Source organism: Pimephales promelas, chromosome 9 (assembly GCF_988280905.1).
Source record: "Pimephales promelas chromosome 9, fPimPro1.hap1.1, whole genome shotgun sequence".
Taxonomy (NCBI): domain Eukaryota; kingdom Metazoa; phylum Chordata; class Actinopteri; order Cypriniformes; family Leuciscidae; genus Pimephales; species Pimephales promelas.
Window position 1 is genome coordinate 28454833 of NC_142777.1, and position 14263 is coordinate 28469095.

Here is a 14263-nt window from a genome sequence, read left to right on the forward strand (position 1 = left end):
TTTAAAAGAGTACAGTTAAGACTTCTCACACGTGATATAACCTACGTATTGTCTGAGAGAGTAAGATTTAGGCCACTGCTGTCCCGCTCACAACGTTAAACACTTAACCCTGACGGAAAGAAAATCCCTCCGTGGAATCCGTTGCTTCTTTTTTTTTCTTTTTTTTTCCTTTTTTTTGACAAAGAGTTGGAATAGATTTAGGGAAAACACCTGATCACACACACAGCCGCACACAGAATATAAAAACAGTCATGTCTAAAAGAACAATATTGCATTTGTAATGCACAAATGAATTTCCTGTACAATTGGCTTTTCAGTGGTGTGTGTGTGTGTGTGTGTGTACATAAACAACTAAAGGGCTCAGTGAATATATCTCCATTTTTGTCGGTTTCGTTGGTGGTTCTCATCATCGTTCACAATGTGGTATTTTTGTTGTCTTTTTTTCTTCTTTTTTTTACGATGAACAGTAGTGCTGTAAACAGGCACACGCAGAAGCCAAGAGGAATGATCTACCTCTTGTTTCTCTCCTTGTCTTCCAATCCTCCATGTGTTTTAACGGTCTAGTTTTGTCCTCCGCTCAGTCCTGCTGAGAAGCGCGTTATGTCCAGCCGCTCGGCCTTGCATCTAGCTCTGCGAGTCTGACTCTTTCATCAAGTTTTTTGAGGTCTCGGAGGCTCCGGAAGCCTTCGGGAACGCACGATCATCTGACGCCTCTGGAAATAGAGTCTGAAAACTTGATGCTCTTTGCATTTCCATCAGTTTTTACTGATTGTGCAAAATCACGCCGTCTCTGGTATGTCCACTCGGAAAGAGCTAGCATATCCTTTTCCGCGCTAAAAAGGGAAAAAGAAAGAACGCTTATTAAAGATGATTTTTAGACAGCAGTTGTCCGAAGCTATTAAAATACCAGTGTTCAATACATACAGAAGCAGAGCTTTGATGAGGAACTATAAGCCTACAATCATAAACTATTTCCTCAAAGTTAAATGCACCACCCACACAGCCTCGGAGCGCTCTTTCTGAGACAGATGTCTGAAGGTTTCAACACAACAAGAGCAGTCAATAATATCTCAATCAATCCCACAACCACCTTCATCCCCTCTAAAACAACAAACAGTGGTAGGCAGCCTAAACCTTATAAACTCTGGCCTTTTGAGAGCGTCTGTTTCAAGCTTCGGAGTTGATGTTTGGCATGACTAGTCAAACATAGCCTCAATAAACATACTGCCTGTGTACAAAACTATTGGGAGTTTTTCCCTTCCTTTTATCTCTGTTCATTTTAGGCATTGTCAATCTCTGGTGGGTCTTTGCCTATGGTCAGATATCTGAGAATGTTTCATCGTTTGATCTAACAACTTATCACATTAAATTCGTCAACTAGACATCAGTACGGTGGCAGAGAGAGCTCAATGCGCTGCAAATAGAAAATAAAAAAAACAAATCAGCAAATTAAGACATCTTCATCTTTTTGTAAACACGTGTACTCACAAGGCTACCAAATACATTTATTTATTTTTTTATTTTTTTATCGAGAGGATAATTTGCATGTTTTCTTCATTTGCAGCATGTTGAGCTCTCCATACATAAGGGCTTCTGTAATTTCCAGCATTTACAAACACTGCAATTGCATATTGCAATTTCTTGTTTCAAAGCATGTGCCATGTTGAAATGATTAATTTAGCAGGGTTGTGAACCATTCTGAATTCAGATGCGAATTCAGATGCGTGATTACTTTTTTTTTTCAAAGATCAAAAAAACATTGGCTTAACCTGTTTCACAAGTCTTGAAGGTATAACCTTTATAAATATACCAAATTATTATTATTATTTATTATACACTAAGGATAGATAAACAACTTCCTGTAGTGTGTGGCTAATTCAAAGAATTAAAGGGAAATTAATTCTTCAAATCAGTTTTATTTATTTATTTTTTCTCTTCACAACCCTGGTAAAATGTTTTCAATGTAAGCAAATGTATAAGGATAAAGCTAATCAGACACTCTTATAAATAAAGGTTCTTCAAAGCTTTAATCCAGGTTTTTTTTTTTTACTTCATAGAGTTTTTACTATTTGGTTCTCTGAAGATTAAAACGGTTCTCGGTGCTACATTAGAGGTTCTTAAGATCAGCATATTGATTCCTCCATTTAAAACGTGCAGCCCCCCTGGGGCTTTTAAAGCACCACTAGATGGTTTTTCTAAAGTGCTAAAAGATTTAAAAAAAAATCTTTGAGGAAGTTAAAGAGACTCTCTTATGTTCTCTCCTACACTTTTTCCTTCTATACTAGGATCCTTTATTTGTAAGAGTGTGCACCAGGAACCAGTAGATGAAGAGCAGATGAAGGATGGGCAGATGTTGATGGGTGAAGGAGAGCAGAAGTGTGAGGGCTAAGAGTTCTAAGAGGAGAATTCAGCAGCACTTCACGCTAGAGGCCTTGAATTTGGAAAGTTTTTAGGTCAGATCAAGAGAGAGGAAAGCGCTCTCTCTTTGAGATACTCACACAGACAGGCGGCTTTGTAAGGCATGCGCGAGTTACACAGAAGTGCATCGAACTCTTTCCTCTCTAGCGTGGAAGCATTGAGGTGGTGTTGATGGTGTTGATGTTGATGTTGGTGTTGGTGCATCTGGTTGGGGTGGTGTGGCGTCTCTTTGCCAAAGGTTGAGAATGACTGATCACCCGCCAACGTCTCGCCCTCAAATACCTCAGAGTCGGGCACAGAGTCCATGCCCGGCACGTGCAGGTTGCTGCGGTAATCGGCACCCTGTCGTGCATCGGTGGGCACGAAACTTGGCATCCAGCAGCGATCTGAGTGGCCGAGGGCTTTGCACTCCTCCGTGCAGTTGGAAAAAAGGTCTGCTCCTATGAGAGAGAACAGAGAGATGGGTTAGCTTGCGCTTAATTGTCCATGTGGGTGGATGGGAGAGAGAATATGCTCCCAATTGCACTGGAAGCATTCAAGTGCATTAAAACAAGACACACAAACATAAATAAATATAATAAACCATGCATCTTAGATAAAAGAGCAGACCGTCGAATTCTGCATTAATTCAACCAATCAGAAGTTATCCAGCATCTTTTTGTAGACTTAATCAAGCATTATAAATATGTAAATCCAGATGAAATGTAATGCATGCAATTCACTTTGAAAACATTAAAGCTGTATGCATGAAATGTCTTTGGCACTTAACGTGCAAATCATGAAAAGATTGCATGTCGCTTTTTTCCCCCCTTTTTGGGACTTTTAAATTACAAATTACCCTGATCAAAGCACGTGTGGAGAACATACACACTGCGAGTGGATGAAGTCAATGCTGTAATCTCCTCTTGAGGTCTCTCTTCCACTTCTCTCTTTCTATTTGACATCAAAGGTAAACTCTCTGAGACACCAAGCTTGCAGATAAACCCAATCCTCTGTTCTCTTTCCTTCTCTTCCGCCAAGCAACAAGATGAAGGGATATATTATAAAGGTTATAACCCTCTTTACTCTTTTGTCTCTTTCTCGACGTCTCAATTAAGAGAACAAAAGTAATGAGTGACACTGCAAAACATTGCCACCTTAAAAGAAAAAGAAAAGCAATCATTCAAAAGGTGCAAAAAAAAGCCTTTGGAATGTACAGTAGAATATTTTAAAATAAACTATATTGTTGATATATGTCTAAAAAATTTTAAACTAAATAAATATATCAAAATAGCGTTTTCTGCATCTGTAAAAGCCAAGCTCCGCCCCCAATATTAGGCCCACCACATCTCTCCCAAAGGAAATCATAAGCCTCTTTGAAAAGGTATTTTTTTTTATAATTTAAGCACCCTGGCGCTAATATCCAATGGCGAACGACCTCGCGAATCACAAAGCCAAAAGAAAGCTAGCGTTACAAGAGTGTTACAGCTAAATCCAGCGTGAGGGACAAGATCCAGTTAGTTTGTACGTGACAGTTGCATGATGCCTTTTACCCCCACCGTCACCCCAGACGGTGTAAGCCGTGCCGTTTTGACTGCGTGCATCTGAGAAGAAGGGAGAGGTGAGCGTTTTGAAATCCCCTTTCGGCTCCTGTGTCTAAAACAGTCAGTAATTACAGCTGGAGGATTAATGAAGTGCCATTTTCAAAGAAGCGCTAAGCAAAGATGTTGAAGGTATGGAGCAGAGTCAGTGGTGTGGGGTGGGGGGATGTTCTTATAGCTAATCCTCAGACTAGCCCTTCAGACAGAAGACAGGTCAGCATACACAGACTTTGGGTTTCTACTTTAAAAGAGGATTACAGTCCTTTGGAGCTACATGGAAACAACCGACTTAGGCCTGGGCTTGGTAAGACTCTCCTAATTACAAACCAAAGTATAGGACCACCTTATTAGGCAACAAGTAGTTTAGACACTAAACATATCTGGAAGCTATCTGACAACATTCAGAGGTCTCATTTTTATAAGAGACTGTGAACAAAGGTTATTTGTGTATATCTGACATACAAAGAAGGTGAGAGTGAGAGAGAGGGAGAGTTTGATATTTAGAGAGTGTGCGATAAGACACTTCCTCGTTGTGTAATCGCAGGGAGACATCTTGATATTTCCTGACATTTTCTGAAATTAATTGCTCTCTACTTATCCACTGTCCTTTTTTTTTTACAGTGGGAAAAAATGGAAATGTAATTATATTGTTGACTTGTGGTTCAATATTGCAAGAAAGAGTCAAGTCTGATGGAAATACAATGCTCTATATTACACGAAAAATACACGCTATGTTTATACCTAGTAATAATTTCTGTTTTAAATATGCAACAGAAATGTAAACAGGGGCCAGAACGATCTGGATTGTGCCCACATCGACCGTATTCGGATTTTAAGGCAAATGTTCTGAAGTAAATCATCTCCTACTGACCTGACAAACAAGGGTTTTAATCTGGACTACACTAAATAATTTAACATTTCTCCTCAAAATATTTTAGATTTAATAAATTAACTATTTAGCTTAAATGAAAAGAAAACACAATACCAGTAAATTTTGGGGTTAGTGAGATTCGTATTTTCATTTTAGGCATGCACCAACACGCATAATCGCTTTTCAGCGTGTTTATGAACGCCACTGACTTAACGTTACATTACTGTATATATTGATATATATGACCTACCCCCACCCCGTCGCTAAACCTACCCGTCACTGGGGTTAATAGCATTTATTAGTCTTCCCCTAGGAAAAAAGAAAAAAAAAACGTAGATCTACATTTTGCTTCATTTCGCTCGGGCATTTAACGTCCTAGACATGCATGCGAACAGCTCAAAATGTGTATAGATTAACACACCACTTGACATGAAAGTGGCATATATGTTTATGCAAAAGCCATGTTGCCATCAAAAACCTTTTGAATATGCTTATTTTGGAGCTTAAGAAACATTTCTTATCATTGACAATAATACTGACCCTAAACTTTTTTTTTTTTTTTTATAAAATTGCATGACCTTGCCAGTTACACAAAGACAATAGATAGTGCTGTTATGTATTATCTCAAAATCGAATCAAATCACCCAGAGGTAGATTTTAATACAGGGTCTCTATGCTACTAAACACGACAAACATTTCCCTAAAAAAGAAAACCTTCAAAAAACGTTTTTATGTGTTAAATTTGTGTCAGAAACTTTACAGCTCTTTTCCCTGGTGTTCTAAAAAGAGAGAGAGAGAGAGAGAGAGAGAGAGAGAGAGAGAGAGAGAGAGAGAGAGAGAGAGAGAGAGCTGTAAACGAAATTATCTATTAAAAAATCTCCCCTCTCTATCTGCTCTGCTGCTTTCTGAGCAGAAGCCTTGCAAAGCATTAGATCCGATAATAACCTTCATTTGCTAATAAGGCTGAAAATAAATTACTGATCAGTGAGCTGTTTCTGAATTCTGAAAATGACCTGCAGCCCAAATGAGGGATTCTGTAGCAACATGGCAGATCCTTGGGATAAAAGAAATTAAACTGGAATGAAATGATTCAGGTGTGTCGATGCATCAGAGAAGATCTAAAGTGTTCCATATTACAGATGCATTTTTATGCATTAGAGAGAATTTCAACGATGCTTATCTCTGTCTTTTTTTAATTTAGTAGAGATGACTAGATCGGTATGCGTTTGGATGACTGTTTCAATAAAACAGCAGCTGGTTAAGAAACAAAATGTCTGAAATAGATTTGAAAGGATGAAGGCCGTTTCCACCCAATTCTCATTAAAATGAACAATGCACACCCCTGAACACTCTCCAAGTCTGCATACCAAGCGGCGCTTTCAATTATCTTAATTAAAGAAGATAGTATGGAGCAAAACAATTATTTTTTAGTAGGAAGAACATGCTCGCAAAATACACAACAGATTTTTTTTTTTTACTTTATAGAGCTGTATCTTAAAAGGCAAGAGTTTCATGATGGCCTACGACAACAAAGGCAGATGGGCTAGCTGACCTTGTATGGAAAACAAGTCTTGATTTTAATCTAATGTTTAACTGAGCAAAAATAGGCTAAATGAGAGCTGAAGCAGTCCAGCCACAGCATATGGTGCTCCGCAATAACAGCAGCGGACATATGCTCAACCAAAGAGAAATTAACCATAATAAGATGCAACTTTTGGTTGTATTCATTTGTGTCCGACTATGTCATCATTACATTATACACATTTAACTTCACAACGAACTTCAAGCTAGGTGTCATTTAGCAACAAAGCACCATTTCCAATGCAGCAGAATCTCAACACATGTGGTCTTATTGAAGGTGTGAACAATAGTGTCCTCCATCTGTGGAATGTGGGGAGAGGGATTATGGTGGAAGAGTGAGGGGGGGCAGGCGGGTCACACAGTTAATGAATCGCTTGTTTGTTTGCTGCTCAACCTATTCGGCCCTGTTCCCACAGAGTCGATGACAGACTACCTGGACTGATCTAAATTCCAGCATGTCTTTAGAGACGTGGGTGAAAGGATAGATAATACCACTGAAGTAAATACTAAACAATTGGATTATATTCTCCAATACGGCTGCTGTTTGCATGCTCACGCATCCATGCTCAGAGGCTCGGTGGCCTAAAATATTTCTGCAAGGTTCAGCCTTGAAATGCCTTGATCAGGGTTTTTGTTCTGATTGTTTGGATGAAAAACAACCAAACTATTTAAAATATTCAAACCAGTATGTCTATCTCAAGCGTTTAACCACAAATGTAAAGCCACATCTCTACATGCTCAGCCTGAATGGCATCTCTTTTTACTCAATAACATATACAAGAGAAATATGAGAAATCGACTTATATAAACGTACCAGATGAATGTCCACGATGCATGGCGTCATGGTCACTGTCTCCCTGCTCACTGTCTCCATGACCGCTGTCTTTTGAGCTCACAATATCTGCCTCCTGAAATGCAGAGCTGAGGGAGGAGAAAAGGTTTGAGTTGACCGCCATGCCACACGACTCATATATAACCAGAGTTGTAATGCTTAGCCTTGAAATGGTCTCAGTCTGTCACAAATGCTCGTGCTGTTTTAGTTCAAATGTGGATAGACTTTTCATATTTATTTACTTCATAAATAAAAATCTTTTTTTTTTTTTTTTAAGAAAGTCATTACATAAAGTTGGGGGGAAATAATTTTCAAGTCAGTTAAGTTAAAGTCCCTGTATAAACAATTCTAAAAATAAATACAAAATCTGTACAAATTATAAATGTTAGAATAGCTTATTTTCATATGACGTGCAGTTGGAGGGCAGGAAGTGATTTTCTATATTTAGGAAGCACTATAACAAACTCAAAATGCCTATGTTTTGCGTCGTTTATGGTTGCTCAAATCGATCAAACCGAGAGGAGTTTTTATCGTGTGCCAAAAGTTGTTGTTCATAAGGGGGGGAAATACTAGAAATTGACATAAAAACACCGGGAAAAATGCCAAACCTACGTCTGCGGTCGGGAGGAACCGAATGGGAAAATGCCCGTGTGTGTGTGTGTGTGCAGTGATCACTTTGTCAAATGTGAGTTAATACATTATTTATGTGGCTTATAATTACATTATTCAGGTGTTTAAATACACGTATGTGGCTGTTTGTGTAACGTACCAGTTTCCGAACTTTTAAAAGTCAAAGTATGTCTGTAAGACGAGTTAGTTGCTGATATCTACAGTCTCGATGGCAGGAAAATCTCTCAATTCAGTTGAAAATCGGTCTTCTTCATAACGTAAGGATCACGTCCAACATTTGTTTCGATTTTCTGTTTATATATTTCTCTTGTAATAGCGTCTAAACTAGTACAGTACGGATTTTCCTCCATGTCGTCCATTGCGCTCTTCACTCCTTGCCCTCCATCTGCATTCTGCGCGTCAACACAATCACGTGACTGCAAACCACCCATTGCTAAAACATATTACAAAGACTGTGAACTGTGAAGTACTGAATTGTGGAGTTAGACCGTTAAACAGTTTTTCACTGTTATTTTATTTTTATTTTCCGGATTTTTTGGGGGTGGGGCTAAAACGGGGCTCGATGACGCACTGGAGCCTCTGAGCTCCTGGACAGGCCCCTAATAGAGGCCACGTTGGGTGGCCCCTCCCCTAACAATTGAGCACATTTGCATCAGTTTGTTTGGCGCTCAATCGCGAGTGGCTTCGACACGGAAATGCGTGGGCTACTCCCTGGATGTTCGTAAAAAACAGATTGGTGTCTTTTTTTTACATATCCATGAAAACGAACCGCCATCACGGCCTTTTAGTGATCATTTTACATGGGACAGTTTTATAAACTTTAACTTTACAGCTTTCCCGAGGGTGGCCGTGGTTTCAGCACAGCCAGTAGACACGCCCCCAGCGTTTGAGAGTAGAGTATCATTTTATTTATTTTTTTTTATTTATCTTATTTTATGCACTTGATGGCTTTTTTTATCATTCAAATGTGCCTGGGTGGCTAATAACACATTGTTCTGTGGTGTGAAAAACTCAGAACACATACTTCATTTTGACTTGCTTACCTGTTAACACGCCTTGGTCGGTCCACCAAATAACTGAGTTCTGCTCTCTGGTGTTTTGTCTGCAAGAGAGGAATCGATTTGAAATATAGGCCCAACAAAATTGCATGATAGTACTTAATTTAAAAAAAATATATATATATATATAATAAATGACAATAATGATAATAATACAGATCCGAATTCAAACTGTGCTCACTGGGGGCATTGCAGGGACTTTATGGACAGTGAAGATCATTAGGCTCTGCTGCTATTCAGCAGAATTCAACTATAGACGGATCTTTGTTCTTGTGAGGCTCTGCAACACCGTGACTGGCATATCTAATGCCCTATAACCCGGAGAGCTTTTCACAAACATGCAAATCTATCAGTTCAGTGACTCGCTATGTTTACACTCGAACATGCACAGGATAGGCCATACAAAATATAATAATAACAATAAAGTAGAAAATAATGAATATTGTTAGTGTCAGTCTGCAAGCAACCAGTTATCAACCTGTTTGTTTTCAGAGCTCACTATCCTGAAGAGGAAGATTGTTTTGTTTTTAATTTGTATTTATTTTGAGTGTGTATTCATTTTGAAATATAAGATAATTCAAATGTAAAATATCAGACAATTTTAAAATTATGACTTTTGACACATCCACACAATGAATATTTGAAATATGTATTTAGATAAACTGTAGCCTGTATTTGAAGAAGAAAGCTATATTTGCTTGTCATTGAGTGTCATTGTTAATAATTACAATAATACTACTACTACTAATAATAATAATGTAATTACTTATAGTACTTTTTTTATCGTGCGATATAATATGAGAAAGTTTTATAAATGCTCGTACCTCACTGGAGAGCAGGCTGCCGTTAGAAATGATGTCCGGCTGCTGTTGGTCCGTATAGCCGGTCACAAGAGCTCCGCACGGGTTGTGCTCGGTGTCGTTGCTGCGAGACGGGCTGCAGGCCTTCATGAACATGAGATCCGTTTTGGCCGATTCCGGGGTCAGACAGACCTGATAGCAGTAATTCTGACTTTGATGTAGCGAGCCGAAGCTGCCTGACTCCTCCACTGGCACCTGCGCTGCGCTCGCCACGCTCACGTTTGCCGTGTTGGTGCTCTGAACCAGCATGATGTCGGACTTGCTCAGTTTTTTCTTTTTCCGGGCAGCCCGGGCCTGTCGACCGCAGCAGCCGCCTGACCCGCAGCCCACCAGGCAGCAGCAGTCACTGGCCAGGCAGGTGCTGTAGATGTTCAGCTTTTTCTCCTTTTGACAGCGCACGGCAAGCACAATCATAGCCAGGAGGAAGATGAAGGAAACGGAGCCGAGCGCGATGATGAGGATGAGCGTCAAGTCCAGAGACGCGTCTTTGGCCTTGGCAGTTCCGCGTTCTCCGCTGTGGCCCTCCACGAGGCTGTCCACGAGCGTTATCTGCACCGCTGCGCTGCATGACATGGGAGGCTGCCCGTGATCCCTTACCTCAATCAGCAGCTCATACAGCTGTTGCGGGTCTCGTTTGACTGACACCCGGCGGGCCGTGCGCAACTCCCCAGTCCGCCAGTCCATTCGGAACATCCCATTCTCGTTACCTCTCTGTATACTGTAGGACAAGCGCGCGTTCTCTCCATCATCTGCATCCATGGCGACAATGCGCGTAACTAGGTACCCTGGCTCGGCAGAGCGCGGCAACGGCTCCCGCGCTGTGCCATTTTTTCCGAGAGGCGCAATCACAGACGGCGCGTTATCGTTCTGATCAACTATAATTACGTTCACCGTGGCGTTGGACCAAAGCTCGGGGCTGCCTGAGTCCCTCGCTTGAACTATAAAGCTGAAGTCTTTCAGTTGCTCATAATCAAATGATCTAAGGGCGTACAAATACCCATTCTCCGAGTTGATAGACACATAAGTGACCACAGACATTCCCTGGATTTCACACTCCACTATGGAGTAAGTTATATAAGCATTCTGTCCGACATCAGGGTCTACTGCACTGACAGCGTAGATGTAAGCACCGGGAACGTTGTTTTCAGTCACATACACATCGTAAATGGGCTGCGTAAACGTGGGCGCGTTGTCGTTCTCATCAGACACGTGCACTTTGATTGATTTGCTGGTCGCCAGAGATGGAGTCCCTTTATCTCTCGCAACTACGGTGACCGTGTATGCCTCTACAGTCTCTCGGTTGAGAGGACCGTCGGTCACGATAGTGTAATAGTTTCTAAAAGAGGTTTTGAGTTTAAAAGGAACATCTCCGAGAATCTCCACATGCGTCTGACCGTTGTCTTCAGAGTCTTTATCGGTGACGCTTAGCAGAGCGATGACGGTGCCCGTGGCTGCGTTCTCGCTCACCGACTCCGTGACGGTGCTGAAGATGATATCTGGAGCGTTGTCGTTCACGTCCGCCACTTTGACCAAAACTTTACAGTGCGCGGGCACAGCATTAGGTCCCATGTCTTTCGCTTGAACGTAAATCTGATACAGACTGCTCTCCTCAAAGTCCACCTCACCTCTGACCTCTATACGGCCCGTTCTGGCATCGATATCGAACAGTTCCTTGACCCTGCTTGAAATGTGGTTGCTGAACGAGTAAAGGACTTCTCCGTTCGGGCCCTCGTCTGAGTCGGTCGCGTTCAGCTGGATGACGAGCGTGCCCACGGGCACGTTCTCGGCCAGGTTAACCGAGTACACCGGCTGATCAAACACGGGTACGTTGTCGTTGGAGTCGAGCACCCTGACCACAAGCAGTGCTGTACCTGTCCGAGGAGGCTGGCCACCGTCTACGGCTGTGAGGACATAACGATGCATCGCCTGTTGTTCTCGATCAAGAGGCTTCTCCAAAACCAGCTCTGCGAATTTATTGCCATCAGTCTGTGTTTGCACGTCTAGGTAAAAATAGTTGTTATTGGTGATGTCGTAAGTGCGCAATGCGTTACTACCAACATCCGGATCAAAAGCGCTCTCCAAAGGGAAGCGCGTGCCCGGGGTCGCGCTCTCGGATATTTCCACGGTGATGTCCGTCTCCGGAAAGCTCGGCGGGTTGTCGTTGATGTCCACCACCTCTATCTCCACGCGAAAGAGCTCGAGTGGGTTCTCCAGGAACACTTCCAGGTGAAGCAAACAGCTGGCACTCTGCTTACAGATGCGCTCCCGGTCGATTTTCTCGTTCACGAAAAGCACTCCGTTTTCCAAGTTTACTTCCAGGTACGGCGTCCGCGAGCTGGGCACCACCTGAAAGCGTCGGGATGAAAGTTTTGTAAGGTCCAGTCCCAAATCCTCTGCTATATTCCCCACAAACGTGCCATGCTCCGCTTCCTCGGGCACAGAGTAACGTATCTGCGAAACCACCCCATCCGCGAGACACAGCAGGAGCAAAAACACAAACATTTCCACTCAGGAAAGGACACTTGGAATATTTTATCTCCGTGGTGCACACAGCAAAACCATCACCCTCTTCTCCAAGGTAAGGCGCGCAGGCGTGCGTAAGGCTTTGGTTGTTGTTGTTGTTCTTTTTTTTTTCTTCCTTAAACAGGGCTGTCAGCCAAAAACCATGCTGTCTGCGTTCTGGTTTACACAGGACCGATTTCCCAAGGCGATTTCCTCCACGAAAAAGCTTTAGAGTCGCAGCGGATGTCTGGCACAAGTGAACATTAAAACATTAAATTGACACTCATATAAATAGATATCAGCTGGCGTTTGATAAGTCACAATGTCATAATCCACAGAATCAATGCAACAAATGCATTTTATATTAGATGCTACAGGCTCTGTTATCTGAATGGTCCCAGTATATTTGGTGCGCTCCTGCGGGGTCCGCTGGCACAGTACTGAAGCATCAGCGCTTAGCTGTTCGGTTTTCCCGCAGAACCCTCCCCTCGCCAACCAATGGGAGCATCCGGCACCAGCACAGCTGAAACTTTATTGGCTGTGCCCTACATCAGTCAAGCCTCCTGGTGGCTGATAAACACGCCCCTGGTCCGAGCTGCGGGATTTTTGGTCACAAGGATTGAATGGCTGATGAGTTCGTAAGAGAATGAGTCAGAGAGATGAGCAAGGTGTGATCAATTTGTGGGGGATAGGGGAACGGGATCAGAACGGGATTATGCATAACGTTATTATGTGCAGGCCTATGTGTAAATGGTGTAAAAATATATGTGTAAATGGTGTAAACATGTATATATATATATATATATATATATATATATATATATATATATATATACAAACACACACACCGTGACATTTATTTATCTACATTATTTTTCTGATAACATTTTTGATTACTGTAGCCTATACGTTTAAAAAAAAAAAAAAGAATAAAATGCATTTAACGTTTCGATTGCACACATATTCCAAACAGATTCTCTACTACATCTTACAAAGTCTTGTCTTTGGAGCTTTCTCGGGTTTGGTTCCCAAGCGCGAGCCACATGCGCCTCCTAGCTGCCAAAAAGGATCTGTTGCGCTGCTGTCAGTCACGCGCATGGAATTCCTTGTGACAACTGCACATAAATAAGAAATCTGTGAATATGGCCAGCACTTGTATTTCGTCCCTGTAATTAAATAAGATACAATTGTGCTCGCTGGATTAAGTAATTAACCCGTTTAGACCCAGTGTCCGTTCTAATGGACATCACACTGCTTTGTCATCTCATTTGGTGCAAAGCAAATCTTAAAGGATTAGATTAAATACTGCTTAAACAATCAAGGAGTCTTAAATCAATGCATTTTGATTACAATTAAATACATGCATTTTGTTTAATGGGCATGTGTCACAGTAAGCTATAAAGTGGTACATGTGATCTCAGTAAATTTATCTTATATGATTTGGTCCACCATTGGCTAAAATCGAGTTAGAGTATCTCTATCTTCAGACAATGCTGGACAGAAGTTATGAAATGCATTGCCTGTTCCAACATCCGAAAAAGACTATTGGCATTCATCCAACTGAAAACATGTCAAAAGTTGTGGGTGAGTGACACATCAAACCAATACGTTGCCTACAGATGTTGTCAATTGTAATGAAAATTGCAAATACACATTATTAAACATTATTATAACTTATTATAATTTTTGGCTGTGTTTAGAGTAGAAGTAAAGCACGGTCATTTTTTCTCTCTCCATGGAATAACCTATAATTTGTTTCTGAATGGGGTGGAGTAGTCATCCAATCCCTTATTCTTCAAATAATATCTTTAGAGCCTCATATCAAACTCTTTGGTCTATACCTGCTCCCCGTCTCCCAGCAACCAAATGTCACGGTTTTCATCTGGAATAACGCAGGATTCACGGTTACGAACACAAGGAACAGTCGGAGC

The 14263-nt window shown here is 41.4% G+C and overlaps 1 protein-coding gene across 2 annotated transcripts; it reads right to left on the bottom strand.

The window, feature by feature from the left end:
• Positions 1-456: 456 nt before the first annotated feature.
• pcdh10b (protocadherin 10b) lies at positions 457-12753 on the bottom strand. 2 transcript variants are annotated; one of them, XM_039648713.2, is made up of 5 exons: positions 9795-12753; positions 8956-9014; positions 7265-7371; positions 2701-2858; positions 457-833 (listed from the first exon to the last, which is right to left on the bottom strand). In XM_039648713.2, the coding sequence occupies exons 1-5, from the start codon at positions 12330-12332 to the stop codon at positions 780-782; spliced, it is 2916 nt and encodes a 971-aa protein (XP_039504647.1). In that variant the 5' UTR covers positions 12333-12753; the 3' UTR covers positions 457-779. The 2 variants fall into 2 exon arrangements, with proteins under 2 accessions (XP_039504647.1, XP_039504646.1); XM_039648712.2 differs by having other exon boundaries at positions 2499-2858.
• Between the last annotated feature and the right edge of the window lie 1510 nt (positions 12754-14263).

Bases quoted from the DNA above. Each gene is read 5' to 3' on its own strand.
- pcdh10b (XM_039648712.2), bottom strand. From the start codon at position 12,332: ATGTTTGTGTTTTTGCTCCTGCTGTGTCTCGCGGATGGGGTGGTTTCG. The intron at 9,015-9,794 runs GTACGAGCATTT...CCTCTCTTGCAG, and splicing joins GCAGCCTGCTCTCCAGTGAG to ACAAAACACCAGAGAGCAGA. The intron at 7,372-8,955 runs GTAAGCAAGTCA...CTCCTCCCTCAG, and splicing joins CGACCAAGGCGTGTTAACAG to CTCTGCATTTCAGGAGGCAG.